The 16,649-nt window shown below is 41.6% G+C and overlaps 1 protein-coding gene across 1 annotated transcript in view; it reads right to left on the bottom strand.

The window, feature by feature from the left end:
- The window catches only part of F8 (coagulation factor VIII), a 113,185-nt gene that overhangs the window by 22,280 nt on the left and 74,256 nt on the right, over positions 1-16,649 (bottom strand). Inside the window, exons 16-22 of the mRNA XM_081259279.1 lie at positions 16,246-16,458; positions 15,735-15,963; positions 15,362-15,544; positions 10,679-10,795; positions 10,089-10,160; positions 8,607-8,692; positions 5,125-5,280 (exon numbers count right to left, since the gene is read on the bottom strand). Of these exons, the coding sequence (XP_081115405.1) occupies positions 5,125-5,280; positions 8,607-8,692; positions 10,089-10,160; positions 10,679-10,795; positions 15,362-15,544; positions 15,735-15,963; positions 16,246-16,458 (1,056 nt within the window). The remainder of the gene's footprint in view (positions 1-5,124; positions 5,281-8,606; positions 8,693-10,088; positions 10,161-10,678; positions 10,796-15,361; positions 15,545-15,734; positions 15,964-16,245; positions 16,459-16,649) is intronic.

Raw genomic sequence — 16,649 nt, 5'->3', positions numbered from 1 at the left:
TTTTTAACTTGAAAACCAGAGGGAAATATCTGCATCACTGAAATGTTCATTGACAATTCAAAATTAACATTCAAAATATTATGAAATATTGAAAATAGTGGCAGTGAAGCAATGATCCTGAAAGGGTGCTTGGGCTCCCCTTTATAAGGGACTTCTATGATGAGAAATGTTGCTTATGAAAAAATATTTTGCATGTAAATGGTACAAAGATATTAAATCATTTGAGAGCCACTATACTGGAGGAAGATGACCAAGACTGCAATTTGTAAATTGGGCAAGCTCTGGGATAGAAGGGTTCTGGTTCATATGAACTGTCTAGGCATCTCTACTGCCATTAGACTAGACCGCCAGTCCACAAAAACTTTCTGTAAAGGAGGAAAGGGAAATATTTCAGTCTTTCACACCACATAATCCTCCTTGTTTGTTTGTTTTTGAAACTTTAAACATGTAAAGACCATTCTTAACTCACAGTCCATGCAAAAGCAGGTTGTAGTCCAAGTCCATGGGCTGTAGCTTGTGCAGCCCTTCACTAGAACCTAGAACATAGTAGTTACTCAATAACTGTTAAAGGAATGACCCTCATGAGTGTAGTTAATAACTATTTTATCTTTGTCATTGAACAAGAAAGGTTGAAAATAAATGAACTAGTCATTTAACTCCAGATTCTAAGAAACAAGAAAATAAATGAAAGTGAATTTTTAAAATTTTAAACAAATTAATTAATTAAAAAACAACACCTTCAAATCTATGTTTGATTTTAAGACCAAGAGTTGATTCTTTTAAAACCCAATAGAATAGATAAACACTCACCAACTCTGATAAAGGGGGAAAAAGAGAGATACATGTGTGTATGTAGGTAAAGATATATGGCATGGGAAGGGAGATAGAACTTTAATGTACACATTTACAGAAATTAACTATAGGTAACAGAAAATGAGAATGCCAGTAATCAGATAAGGAACGGAAAAGATAGTTCAAGTATCTACCACTAAACGAGGCACAGTGGCTTTTCCATCCAATGTTCATTAAACAGATGATTACTACATTAATTAAACTATTCTAGAGCAATAGTTTAATGGAAAAAGATGGAAGCTCTTACACTGTTTTCAAGGTTAGTATAACTCTAATGCCAAAGCCTGATAAATACAGCCCCCCAAAGAGGTAAAACAACTTTATTGATTGGTGCAGATAGAAAAACTCTAAACAAAATGTTAGCAAATTGGATCCAGCTAAACTTTAAATGACGGATACACTATGACTTAAGGGCAGTTTTCCCAGGAATGCAGCACCACGTTGTGCTGGAGCCCCAGCTAGGACTGGCTTGTGAGAGCCCGTTGTGGGCGTCTGCTCCCAGCTCTGCATTCAGTGACACTGTGTCAGCACCTTGAAATCAGGTGTCATGGGAATATTTACATCATGGAAATCAGCAAAGACTACAAATAAAGGCCTTTGTGCTGACTGCCCCCCACTTTGCCCCAGAGCTGGTTGTTAAACATTTGCCAGCCCACCACTGAATGTGAGTATAATGTGACAATAGCAAAGAGAAGAAATGTGATCATAGCCAAGATGCTGAGAAAGCATTTGATGAAATTCTACAGCCATTCCAAATAAAGTAGGAGTAGCAAGAAACGTTAAATGTGATAAAAATATTTGAAACTAACAGCATGTTAAACAGCAAAATATGGGATCCATTCCCATTAAAGTCAGAAGCAAGATCTGCTAATATTTAATCAACATATGCTAATATATCTATACATATATATCACACTGCAAACAAAAGAAGAGCAAAGAGCATTTTGGTCACCATCCAAGTCTACAAAGACTAATCTGCTGCAGCCGCTGATGGACAGCGCACTTGGTGTTCAGAGGAGGAGATGAATGGGACAACAGGATGAGGCACTCTGTGCTTTAGACAGGAAATTAAAGATGAGAACAGGATGCTCTGTGTTTTGGACGAACAGGCCGTTAGGTAGTTAATATGCATTTCAGGAAGAATTTTAATGAACCGTGCTTCTTGCATCTTCCCATACATAGAAAAACACTATAATCGTGAACTTGAGGTATCTGTTCTTTGTGAAGAGTAGGAATATTTTACCAAGATTTATGCTTGACTGCATGTATTCCTTAACAAAAAAATCATATGTAAACTAGCCTCCCCCCAACCCCTTTGGAGCAGTTCCTCAGAGCTATCTGAGAGGCTGTCTCCCAGGCTATAGTCATCAGTAAGACCCTGAATAAAACTTGATTCACAACTCTCACGTTGTGTATTTTTCTTTTAGTTGACAACACAATATATAATATTTATGTGTTTGTATATGTGTCTGTGTGTGCGTGTATTAATCGCAAAGGCATTTAGAGTGATTACTATTTCCGGTTTACCAGGTCCTGTCAGCATAATGTCATCCATGTAATGGACCAGTATGGTGTTCTATGGGATGTCAAGATGTTTGAGGTCCCTAGGGTCTATATTATGATAAGGAACAAGGGAAGTGGCATTGCCTTGAGGCATGAACAGTAAAGTTAATACTCTTGTTCCTACTTCACAAATGCAAATCTATTCTGATTTTGGTTGTCAATGGAACTGAAGAAGAAAGCATTTTCCAGGTCTGTAGTTCCGTATCAGGTGCCTGAGGTTGTGTTAATGTGCTCCAGAGGAGATACTACCCCTGGAATTGCAGGGGTTTTGTCATCACCACCTGATTAAATTTGTGATGATCTGTCATTTTTCCATGACTCGTCTGGCTTTTGTAGTGGCCAAACAGGGGCCCTAAGGAGACTAGCCATTGGCTTGGGAAGCAACTATTCAAGGTGTAGTCCCTGAGAGACTTGTATGCAGAGCATGGATGACTGCTTCAGAGACTGGGGAAGGGTTGCCTCTTCAGGCAAAGGAGGTTCAGGGCAAATTGGAGGTTTGCAGTTCTCAGCCTCATGCGTGTCTGCCTACATGTACCCATCCCGGGATTTCCCTGCTGGTTTAGTGGTTAAGACTCCAGGCTTCCACTACAGGAGGCATGGGTTGGATCCCTAGTTGGGGAGCTAACATCCTGCATGCTGTGCGGCACAGCCAATTAAAAAAAATGTACCCATCCCTGGTCTCAGAGTTCCATTCCTTTCCACCAGTGCCCTTACCTTAGCATAATAGGCCTGGTGGGACTGACCATTTAATTCTCACTGTGACTCTGCAATTCATATGCTCAGCTCCTAGATTTGGTATTAAGTCCAAGTATCTGCCTATAACCACAGGACATGGAAGCCTCCTCCAGAGCTCCATGGATGCATCCTGATTCTCTATGTATGTTCATGGGTGTTCTGTATATATGTTCATAACATTTAATTTCTTTTTCCCCTATGTATGCCATAAAAGGAAGGGCCATAAAAAGAAGACAGGTCACTCTACAATCAGGTATGCTAAACTTGTTGCCATAGCAACTAAATGCCACTGTCAATTTAATCTCCCAATGTCTTCCTCACCATCTGTAGCTCATCCCATTGTATCACTCACTGGTGATAATCTGAGAAATTGTGATGCCACCGCATGTCATAGGTTACTCAGCATCCAGTCTTCTCCCCAAGCAAGGAATTATACCTGTGTTCCTTGAATATATTAGCAACGTAATCCTAGAATTCCATTCTGAAGGTCTGTTTCCTGGGGCTGCTTTTGGCACCAATTACTGTATGAGGCAGGGTTCCAGCAAGAAACATGGAACACTAAAATTCGTATAATTTGAGGAAAGGTTAATAAAGGTACTAGTTAAGAACGTGGGGGCAGGGTACCGCCATCCCTAGGCCTGGAAGGATGAGGAGAAGATTAGGTAGACAAAATGAGCAGAAATTCTGTACATTCCTCCCATTGAGAAGTGGGGTCTGGGTCCCTTCCCCTTGAATGTGGGTGGATGTGTGACCTTCTTATAACCAACAGAATGTATTGGAAGTGATACTACATGACTTAAAAGACTAAATCAGAAAAGGTGATGTCATCTCCACCTTGCTAGCTGGGCCAGTCATGCTGGAGTCCCTAAGATGCCTTGAGACAGTCATGCTGGGAGAAGCTACTTCAGTCAACAGCCCCAGAGGTCACTCAGCACCAACCACCAGACATATAAGTAAAGATGCTTCCAAATGATTCCAGCCCCTAGCTGTCACGTCTTCCCAGCTGAGGCCCCAGATATTATGGAGCAGAGAGACAGGCCATCCCTGCTGTGCCCTGTTCAAAGTCCTGACCCACAGAATCCAAGAACAAAACAAAATGGTTTTTTCTTATGACGCTAAGTCTTGGGGTCACTGGCAACTCAGCGATGGTAACTGGGACACGTAGAGAAAACCACGTTGAGGGGAGCAGTGACCTTCAGTGGAGAGTTACAGCCAACTCCTCTACAAGGAGGAAGCCAAGAGAAGAAATACCCTGATATTCCACACATGCCAGGCTCACAGAAGAAGAGGCGCGGTAGCGAAGCAGGAAAACGGATCTGAAGGGGCAAACAGAAGTCATCTGGCATGGGGCCATTTTAGGATTTGAACCTTATTCTGAAGACAAGAGGGAGACATTGAAAGGTTTAGGCATGGGACTGATAGTATGATCCCCAAAATGATGTGCAGCTTTTATTAGAGAAGAGACTAGAAACAGAAGAAGACTAGTTAGGAATGTACCAGAATACGTCAAGTGTGCGGTGACGGGGCCTCGGGCTGTAGTAACAACTGTATAAATGAAACAGAAGAGATGGGAGAGGTGTTACCAAGGAAGAGTTGGCTGGATGTGTGGCTGTTCATCAGAGGGTGCAAGAATGAGGGAAAAGTAGATGATGAAGCTACGGTTTTGAGCCCATTTGCCCTTTTGTCACTCCAAACCTAGAATATCCATAAGCAAACTGACAATCTTATCAATCCACCCAGTCAGGAATCACGTTTCTCTCAATAGAGCACCTGTTCATTTCTATTACCTATGAGATCCTTGATGCTACCACTTTTTTGTCCATATGTCCATAATCACTCCTATTGCCCATGAGTGGAAAATTCTTTTTTGGGGGGTTAAATTTGTAGAAGCTATGGGTGTTTGTTCCATACCTGAAATCTGTCAAAAGCTCTTTAAAAGGTTCATGCATTCTCTTAAAAGGACTAATTACATACCATTAAGGTCCCAGTGGAATTCCCTCGATAACTCCGCCACTGCCTTCCATCAAGGCTATACATGATGATAAATTGAGAAATGTAGAGGCTGGACAACTTCTGACGGGCACCCTGGGTCATGATGCCGTGAATAATCATTGGTGCCAACAGATCCACCTATAGATGAAAACAACCCTTTATTTTAAATGTATGTACCACTTTCTGAAATCATTTATCAGCTTAAGAAGAATCTACATCGATACAGATACACCCAGTATTACCTCGGAGGTGCAGGTGAAGCAGAGACCAATGTTGAAATGTGGATGCATGTGAAGCTGTGGAATAAATGATGGGAACGCGTAGGAAATGTGCTTATTGAGTTCCCAGACTACTTCCTGACAAAGGAAATCACTTCTACATCATTGAGCTCCAATTTCCTCTACACACATCCTTTGTGCTGCACAAATTTAGTGCGGCTTCTTCTATGTTTCCATTTCACTTTATATATTATTTCATTATAGTAAATTATTGCACCACATTGTAAGGTCTTCTTTGCTTTCTGCCTTCCTTGTTAGACAGATCCTTAATGCAGTAAACCTGTTTGAGTCACCTAACCTCTCCATGTCTCAACTTCTTTATCTGTAAAGTGGAGGGAATAATGGCATTTATCTCAAAAGGTTACCAGAAGGATTAAAGAGTTAATACAATACATTACATGTGCTGAGTTCACTGCTGGCACATACTAAACAGTTAATACCTGTTAGCTTTTATATCCTCTCTAGCCCCAGCACCTAACGTAGCATCTGATATAATACTGATGCTTAGCACATGTTTTGGAATGAATGAGTGAATAACAGTGGGTCTTAAAGAGGGGGGCATGGGTCACGCAAGCATTACAAGGCAGTAGCTGCTACAGGAATTTTGACATCTGTTACTTCCCTAACAAGCCAGTCAAACTTAACTTCTCCCAGATGCCTGGCACACTCAGATTGGACTGGTCATGACTCTTGTGCTTAATGACTATCTTTTTCAGTTGACTGTAAGCTCCATCTATACATACACTCATTCATTCAAAGAATATATTTTTAGCATTTGTTATGTGCCAAGCACTGTTCTAGGTACTGGGAATAGAGTCGTGAACAATTAAAAAAAGAGTCCTGCCCTCATGGAACTTAAATTTGAGTTGGGGAAACAGACTATATATATATATATATATATATATATATATATATATATATATATATATATATATATATGTTTTATTTGTTTACAGCTACACAAAGAAACAGTACAGTTCAACATAAGTCATGATTTTGTACCCAGTACTTTCAGTTGTTTATGCCACTTATTGGCTGTGTGACATGGGACAAGTTATTTAACTTTTCTGTGCTTCACCTTCCTTATCTGAAATGAAGATGATAATATCAAACGTTGTGGTAGGGATTTAATCGCTTGGTTTGTTTTCAGTACATAGTAAGGAAGCCCTGTATACTTTAATATTTTGATCATGATTTTGATAAAGTATAAAAAAGTTTACTGATCAAGTCAGTAAACTGTGTGAAACTGGGAAGACTAGAGAATACTTTGGGAGACAGAGCTTGGCAAGCTGGGACAATGGCCAAATCTAAGAAGTGGAAATTTAATAGGCTGTATCATTCAGGGTTCTTTGGCTATGCTTGGAAAAGGTGCTCTGTTTACTAGTCTCATCAGATTGTATCCAGTGAGGCAGATAGATTTCCCCAAATAGAAATGAGGATGCTATTACAAAAAGGAAATACATAGAACAGATGCAGGGCAGCCAAATAGATTAAAATGTCCACTATGCGGTGATACATATAAAGTTGAAAGTGATAACCACAGAAATACAAGGTGAGAACATCTGGTTTGGCAGCTTCACAAACAAAAAAAATACTTAGGAATTAGCGAACAGTCAGCTCAAATTGAGTCATAATTGGCAGTGCCTACAAAACAAAAAAAAATGAGCTGATGTGGCATTAACAGATGTACTCTTTGTGTCTGCTTGCTGGTAAGCTAGCTCATCTTTCCCTGATCCCTATTTATTATTTTATTTTATTTTTTTAAAGTAATTAATTAATTTATCTTTGGCTGTGTTGGGTCTTCGTTGCTGCACGCGGGCTTTCTCTAGTTGCGGTGAGCGGGGGCTACTCTTCGTTGCAGTGCACGGGCTTCTCATTGCGGTGGCTTCTCTTGTTGCGGCGTATGGGCTTCAGTAGTTGTGGCACGTGGGCTCATTAGGTGTGGCTCGCAGGCTCTAGAACGCAGGCTCAGTAGTTGTGGCATGCTGGCTTAGCTTCTCCGCGGTACGTGGGATCTTCCCGGACCAGGGCTCGAAGCTGTGTCCCCTTCATTGGCAGGTGGATTCTTAACCACTGCGCCACCAGAGAAGTCCCCTATTTATCATTTTAACCTCAGGGAAAATAGGAGAGCAGATGCAATCTTGCAAAGGAGTAAAGTATGTAGGGGAATTTCCTCAGCTGACTGAGAAAAAGATGAAAGCTGATGGACTATGAGAAGAGGATGCAGGTGGGGGAAGTAGGTGGTAAAACGTGTGTAAATTAGTCCTGACTGATCACACGTTGACATGAAAATATTTTTGGATATTTCGGGTTAAAGAAAATGTATTATTATTGTTATTTTTTTGGCTGTGCTGTGTAGCTTGCAGGATCTTAGTTCCCTGACCAGGGATTGAACGCAGGCCCTCAGCACTGAAAGCGCAGAGTCCTAACTGCTGGACCACCAGGGAATTCCCAAGAAAATGTATTATTAAAATGATTTTCATTTTAATGAAAATCATTAAAATTTTAATGATGTTCCTTTTTTAATGCAGCTACTAGAAAATGGAAAAGTACATGTGTGGTTTGCATTTGTGGGTCACATTACATTTCTATTGGACAGCGCTGCTCCAGAGGAAATTGGGAAGTGAGAAAATATGAAAGACTGGGTCATTTAAAAAGAAATTGAGTTAATCTAGGACACTTTCAGTTATGGCTCCAAGTTGGTTTAGCAGATTGGACTAACTTCAGTAGGAGTTTCTTACTACTGGGTGGTGTAGAAATTGTGAAGAAGACAGATTCAGTTTTAGAAAATGAGGAAGCCAAATTTTCTTGGTTTGTGGGATGGGGGATTGAGCCATTTGTTTTTGTATTAAAATGAAGGGACTGGAGGACTCAAGGACATCTAGGCAGTTGAAGGCATCTAAAGATAGAATACAGTCTTGGGAGGTGGTAAGTTCAATGTTATAGAAAATATTCAGAGATTCTAATCCCAACAGAAAGATTAAAAACACAGTGTACTCAATTCTATTCCTGAGTCTTTCATTCCTGACTCTTTTGGTACAAATCATAAGCCACTCTATTCTTCAGTTCTTTCCTTGTCTATTATATGGAGTTTGATGAAAATGACTTTGCTATAAAGGAGATATAAAATGCTTTGAGCTTGCAAGAGGAATGTGTGATGTGATGGAATGCGATGCATTTTCTAACCTTGATCCAGGAAAAGGGGTCCTTGGTGCTCCAGGCATTGATTGATCCAGAATAATGAAGTCTGGCCAGCTTTGGGGCCCACTGTCCTTTACCCAAGAAAGGGGAGAGAGATTAGATTCAACTGGGTTGGTTCTAGACACTTAGGAATAAAATTACTCTCTTGAGAAAGGTTAATCCTAGCTGTGGAGAAGTTAAAGGCATAAATCATATTAGTATCAATGACTACCAGTGTGGCCTGCGGGCTGTAGTTTGAGAACTCTCATCAATGACTACTACCAGGCTTGTCCTTGTTGTCCATTGTATTTTCTAAAATTTAATAATTTTGTTGATTATTAGTACCTCTAGTTAGCTAATACTGGAATGTGTTACCATCACTATCAAATAATATTATTATTTCTTTATTACATAATGTACGTTCACTGGAGAAAAATTAGAAAATAAAATATAAAAATAAAACATAAGTAAAAATAAAAATAAAAGAAGTAAAAAACACCATACTTCCACCCAGAGAAAAATAATACTATTTTAGTATATAACTTTCAAGCCTCTTTTTTTTTTTTGCGGTACACGGGCCTCTCACTGTTGTGGCCTCTCCCATTGTGGAGCACAGGCTCCGGACACACAGGCTCAGCGGCCACGGCTCACGGGCCCAGCCACTCCATGGCATGTGGGATCTTCCCGGACCAGGGCACGAACCCGTGTCCCCTGCATCGGCAGGCGGACTCTCAACCACTGCGCCACCAGGGAAGCCCTCTTTTTCTTTTTTTTTCTTTCTTTTTTTTTCAAAGTGGCCTTACAATTTGGTAATTCCTCCAGCAATTTGTTTGTTTGTTTTTCAAGCCTCTTTTTCAAATGCAATTTTTTCCCTCTAAAACAGAGTTTGGCCAACGTTTTTCTGTAAATAATTTAACCTTTGCAGATCATCTGGTCTTTGTTGCAATTACTTAAATGCTGTTGTAGAGCAAAAGCAGCCACAGATGATTGTAAATGAAAGAGTGTGGCTTCTTTATGGACAGTGAAATTAGAATTTCATATAATTTTCACATGTCATGAAATATTATTCTTCTTTTGTTTTTTTTCCCCCAATCATTTAAGAATAGAAAAATGATTCTTAGCTTGAAAGCCATACAAAATCAAGTGATGGGCTGGATGTGGCCTGTGGGCTGTAGTTTGAGAACTCTCTCTAGATCCAGTTCAAGCTTTCTATCACTGCTCACAGAAAAATGTAGCTTCTTGCTACAGTGAAGAGAATGGACTCAAGGGAAGCCATATGGAAGGCAGGCAGGACATTTAAGGAGGCAGTGGTATTACTCAGGTGAGAAGTGATGATGGCCTGAATTAAGATGCTCACACCGAGAAATGGAGAAGGGAAAATAGATTTGAAAGGCACCTATGGAGACGGATTGGTAATCTGAATCTTTCCAATAGAAATAAAAAAGATGTAATCAGCCCAGTGCTTTAAGAGAAAGCAATAGTATTTACCATATTGTCCTGAAGCTGTAATCTGAAAATCTCTAATGCGTCCAGAAGCCATTCCCAGTGGAGTCTGACATTCTGAAATCACATGAAGGGAGCACAATAGTTAGAAGTGCAGAAAATATAGCTTCACAAATGCAAGTCAATGAGAACACCAACAAATGCTCATATTTTTTAGTGTTTACTATGTGCCAAGAACTGTACTAAGTATCTTATTGTACTATATCATTTTATTCACTCCAACAGGTAGGTGCCATTGCTACTCACATTTTGCAGCTGAGGAAACTAGGGTCCATATGTAAGTAGACCAGTGGTTCTCTTACTTGTTTAGGGTTAAAACTCAAATTCTTCTAAGTGATATTTGTAAGTTATCTTTGGTAACTGAACCAAAACTAAGTTTCAAAATTTGCTCTTGGAGCTTCAGGGTCAAAGTGTTCAAAGCTTCAAGCATATCTGCCCTCCTCTGGGGACTCTGACGATTTCTACCAGCAATATTCATTTTAGATTTGGTAATGACTGTGAGCTTGTATTCATTTCCTGACAAAAGCAACCATTCTAGGAAGGGAGGAAGAGGTATAGAGGTAGGTGCCACTCACTCTTGCTGTACACCAGGAAGAGAGTGCTCATCCCAGCTTGCAGGTGTTCGCCAATAAGACATTCTATCCGCCAAATTCCAACTTTGGATGGTAGCATTTCCACTGTCTCAAAAACACCTTATCAAAACCAAAAGGAACAAAAATTATTTCTTTTCACACAAATGGGCATGAGATACACTGGCTTATGCAGAATATCAAAGGAGATCTACCCAAGTCAGTTGCACCATTCTTGGACCCCTCAAACCCACAGTGCTTGGCATGTGATCCCTACAGCTGGAGACCCTGGAAATTGAGTACTGACCCCAGGAAATGGGAGAGACCGGGTGACGGGATGCTTTGGTGGTGGAGACAAGAGAAAGATTGGCCTGCACTCTTGGTGCTTTTCGAAGCCAGAGGTGTATTTCTTATTGACGAGATGTGGGCTCCCTGCCTTGAGGGGTAAAGTAACTCCAGGAGCAAGAAGCTAGAGGGTGAATGCTGAGGGGCTGGGGAATCAGGCACAGTGACCACCCAGAATAAAGGTGGAAACAACCAGGTCAAGGGGATTTCATGAGAGAGGGTCCCAAAAGGGAGTCTCTGAAGAGCCCCTGAAAGTACCCCATCAGAAAAAGAGTCAGATTGAAATATCTGCCTGGTGCAGACAGTGGTGCCATCCCTCACCTCTACCCTTGCCACGCTGCGGTTCAAATCAGCAACCAGCCAGGAGTGGAGGGGGAAGCATAAGGTAGAGAAACAGAAAACTCAACCAACTTGGAGGAGGAGATATTGAACTTAAATCAAATTCAGAATTTTGATTAATATCTTGGAGTAGACATTGTAATTTGTGACCTGAACTGTATTTGTGATGTAAAATGACTGCAGGACTGTTTATTAAGACTGAGCAGAGTATGGTAGGAGGACCTTCAAGATGGCACAGGAGTAAGACGTGGAGATCACCTTCCTCCCCACAGATACACCAGAAATACATCTACACGTGGAACAACGCCTACAGAACACCTACTGAACGCTGGCAGAAGACCTCAGACCTCCCAAAAGGCAAGAAACTCCCCACGTATCTGGGTAGGGCAAAAGAAAACAGAATAAACAGAGACAAAAGGATAGAGCCGGGACCTGCACCAGTGGGAGGGAGCTGTGAAGGAGAAAAGGTTTCCACACACTAGGAGCCCCTTCACTGTTGGAGACTGCAGGTGGCGGAGGGGGGAAGCTTCGGAGCCACGGAGGAGAGCGCAGCCACAGAGGTGCGGAGGGCAAAGCAGAGAGATTCCCGCACAGAGGATCGGTGCCGACCGCCACTCACCAGCCCGAGAGGCTTGTCTGCTCACCTGCCGGGACGGGCGGGGCTGGGAGCTGAGGCTCGGGCTTCGGTCGGAGCGCAGGGAGAGGACTGGGGTTGGCGGCGTGAACACAGCCTGAAGGGGGCTAGTGCGCCACAGCTGGCCGGGAGGGAGTCTGGGAAAAGTCTGGAACTGCCTAAGAGGCAGGATGTCGGAAGCCATCCTGGAGCCATTGCACCATGACAAAGTCATGAGCAACGGAAGGCGAAACTGCAAGGCGGCGCCGTGCCAGGAAGGTGGACTACAGCTCTGTTGTTATGTTTTATGATAATAAATTTACATATAGGGGCAATTTTGGGGGCATGTTGCTCCACGTGAAAGAAAAATTCCTCTAGGACTCCCCCTCCTGAAACTACCACAGAACAGGAAGTACCCACTAAAGCCCCGGGGAAATGGGTGAAGAATTAAGAGCCTGGAACTAAGGGGATGTTTTTATGAAAAACACCCTCTAGTATGGAGTTATGGCCATGGGCTGGAGTTCCTGATGACACAGGAAATTTATGGTTCTATTATAAAGGAAGATTAATTATAGAAAGCAAATGACTAGAGCAGAATTGGTTGCCAGGATAGGGAGAAAACACTGTCTCAGTTGAAGAAAACAATGAGAAAGAGCATGCAGGTACATTGTAAATATTTTCATGGAACCATTGTAAAAGGTTGCCCATGCAAGAAGAGAAATAGGAACAAGTAGCTCCAACTTTTACAATTGAAATAATCAAATAACTGCTTGGCTTGGTTACTAAGAAACAACCTGTGATTAATGGGAACTTGGGGAAATATTTTAATAGGACATCTAAAAACTAGGAGATTTTTTTAAAAAAAATCTTTATAGAACATTTTGAGGTTTGATTGTGCTAAGATTGTTTGGCCACGTACCTGGTAATGTAATCAACTACAATATATAAACATGTGATTGTAAACAATAGAAGAAGAATGAAGAATAAAGACATGAGAAAGAGAAACATGCAATGTTGATAGTTTAAGAAGTGTAATAGAATTATTTCCTTCGCCGACGCTATCCATCCCTCGGGTATCCCTGGACTCTCTGGAGCTGGACTCCGGCAGCAGGAGACCATTTTTTCGGGGTGCACGAGCAGAGGGGATTCAAAGCACCACCTAAACGAGCTTCAGAGTCATCAAGACAGTATGGTACTGGCCAAAACCAGAAATATAGATGAATGGAACAGGATAGAAAGTCCAGAGATAAACACACGCACATATGGTCACCTTATCTTTGATAAAGGAGGCAAGAATATACAATGGAGAAATCACAGCCTCTTCAATAATTTTCTTTCTATTAGAATTTCCCTGGAACCCTCCTTGCCCCTGACCTTTCATGCTCCATTCCTTCCTTGGTTGCCTTTGACCATTCCTTCTCCATCTCTTGGGCCTCCTTAATCACTCCATTTTGTTGGTCTCTATACACCTGTTACCCCTGGGGGGAGGGGATTTTCCTTCTCTCTCTAGCCTCACAACCTCTCTTGAGCACCAGAGCTGCACTGCCAACTCTCCCTAGCCCTTTCCTCTCGCCTGTCCCCTTGGCACCTCAAACCCAATAGAATTAGCAGTAAGAGTGCCATCTTTCCCTCGCTGCCAGCTCCTGTGCCGGGTTCTGTGTCTTTGTTCAGGGGTTCATCCTCATTCTACCACGAGGTAGAGTATTCTACCATATTCCCTCACTTGAATTATTGGAATTTCATTTCAAACTCCACATGCCCAAATCTGAGCTGCTGGTTTCCCACCCAAAACCTTTTCCATACACAGTCTTCCCATCTCAGTTCGTGGCAAGTCCATCCTTGCAGTTGTTTAGGCCAAGCGTCTGCCAGTCAACTCTGACTGCTTTCTTTCACATCTTACGGGCCGTATCCCCAAGATACATCCAGTACCCAGCCACTTCTCGCCACGTCCACTGTGACATCCTTAGTTCCAGCCCCTGGGTTATCCTGAATGGGCTCCCTGTTTCTTTCTTTCACCCTGGTCAGTTTCCAGTAGGGCACTGTGAATGAGCTTTTAAAAATGTAAATCAACTCACATTCCCACCAGCAGTGCAAGAGTGTTCCCTTTTCTCCACACCCTCTCCAGCATTTATTGTTTCTAGATTTTTTGATGATACAGCCACTATGGAGAACAGTATGGAGGTTCCTTAAAAAACTGCAAGTAGAACTACCATATGACCAGCAATCCCACTACTGGGCATATACCCTGAGAAAACCATAATTCAAAAAGAGTCATGTACCACAATGTTCATTGCAGCTCTATTTACAATAGCCAGGAGATGGAAGCAACCTAAGTGTCCATCATCGGATGAATGGATAAAGAAGATGTGGCGTATGTATACAATGGAATATTACTCAGCCATAAAAAGAAACGAAATTGAGTTATTTATAGTGAGGTGGATGGACCTAGAGTCTGTCATACAGAGTGAAGTAAGTCAGAAAGGGAAAAACAAATACCATATGCTAACACATATATATAGAATTTAAAAAAAAGGTTCTGAAGAACCTAGGGGCAAGATGGGAATGAAGACACAGACCTACTAGAGAATGGACTTGAGGATATGGGGAGGGGGAAGGGTAAGCTGTGACAAAGTGAGAGAGTGGCATGGACATATATACACTGCCAAACGTAAAATAGATAGCTAGTGGGAAGGAGCCGAATAGCACAGGGAGATCAGCTCGGTGCTTTGTGACCACCTAGAGGGGTGGGATAGGGAGGGTGGGAGGGAGGGAGACACAAGAGGGAGGGGATATGAGGATATAGGTATACGTATAGCTGATTCACTTTGTTATACAGCAGCAACTAACACACCACTGTAAAGGAACTATACTCCAATAAAGATGTTTAAAAAAAAAAGTGAGCAGAAAAGTCACTGGGCTTATCAGAATTTTTACACAGAAACAGGGAAAATTTACTTCCACTATTAAACCTGTTTGAAAGGGACACTGGCGAACTAAAATGAAATTATGTTTTGATCAACATTGTGAGGAGTGCTTAATCAATATATTGCTTTCATACATAAACAAATCAGTCTTTGGGAAACTACTGGTGCCATGTGGGATTTGAGGTGGTAGAAAAATCCCTTTTTCCTAGGAAAGTGCTGTGACATCAATTATCCATTTATTCTGTTCTATTTCCTTTATAGCACATTATCTGTATCTGAAATTATCATGTTCACTTGCTAATTTATTTATTATCTCTCTGTAGGGTAAAGTTACTTGAAAAAGTAAGCTACCCGAGAGCAGGGAGTTGGTCTGCTTTGTTCACTGGACACGTCCCCAGGGCACAGACCTTTAAAGTAGGTTTTCAGCAAGCACAGTAAGTTGAAGACAGAGCACAGAGTGGCTCGTACCTGGGTAGAGATTGTAGACGGCCATTTTATACTCCTCCTTTTTCCGTACTGTGAACACATGTCCACTGAAATGAATAGAATGGATATTTTCATTGCTGCCCATGCTGAGCAGATACCACCGGATCTTTTGATCCTGAGCCATTGCTAAACCAGGTAGTGTATCCATCACATAGCCATTGATTGCTGGAGAAAGAACACAGAGAAAGCTGTTAAAAATCTATTGTATAAGTGTCTTTCCCTCCACTCCAGTCAATAATATTGATTCCTATGAGGATTCCAGTCCCATACATATAGTCTCAAACCATACAATGTCGAAACCTCAGGCTCAAGGTTCATTTCACAGCGAGTAATATTTGGGTGTGGAATATATTACCATGGAAGCGATACTTTTCTCTAAAAGTGGGGTCCTCCATCTGGATGTTGCAGGGAGCCCTGCAGTTCCTTTCCATGTTTTCAGTGAAGTACCAGCTCTTGGTCTCATCAAAAATAGTGAAAAACAGAGCAAATTCCTGCACTGTCACTTGTCTCCCATGGGCAGCGCTCAGAGTGTTTGTGCGGCAGATCAGAAGGGGTCCAATCAAGCCTGAGTGCACATCTTTTTCCTGAAAGACACCAGTCCTATGAGCAAGAGTTCTCTCACCCATGAACCAGAGTGGATTTCTCATCAACTTCTATGCCACTCCAACCCACTCCCCATCTTCCCACAGTACAATTTCTTCCTCTTTAGTAGATTCCAGAGCGATATGTCTAAGTCATAAATAAGATGACACCTCCCCTATTTAAAGCTTCCCATTATGCTTAGGATAAATACCAAACTTCAAACATAACACAAAGACCCTTTCTTTTAAACCAGAAAGGGGCCAGCACAACATAGACCTGCTTACCAGATCAACATCAGAAAAATAAGCCCAGGCTTTGCAGTCAAACTCATCTTTAGTTGGTGCCATATGGTGCTGCACTTTCCAAAAGTAAGTTTTGGTTTCATTAGGCTCAACAAACTTTTTTCTAGGTTCTGCTCCTTGCCTCTGATCTTCCTCATAAGAAATAAGGCTAGAATAGAAGGAGTAGGGACGAGATGCCTGGTTTTTAAATGTTACCTGCAGAGCAAGAAAAAAAAAGAAAAGAAAAGAAATTTAAAAAGCAAGTGTAATGTTTTAAGATCTTGTAAAGTTCTTAAGTTAGGGTTTATATCCCTAATAGCAATGCCAATTTGGGGGGTTTTTATCCAGGTTTTTAATAGCTGGAGGAAATGGCACTCCAGGTTTTTAATAGCTGGAGGAAATGGCAC

The sequence above is a fragment of the Mesoplodon bidens genome (genome assembly GCF_964165515.1).
Source record: "Mesoplodon bidens genome assembly, contig: HAP1_SCAFFOLD_159, whole genome shotgun sequence".
NCBI classification, from domain to species: Eukaryota; Metazoa; Chordata; class Mammalia; order Artiodactyla; family Ziphiidae; genus Mesoplodon; species Mesoplodon bidens.
The sequence above is the reverse complement of the archived record's forward strand: the minus strand, read 5'-3'. Positions and strand labels throughout refer to the sequence as shown.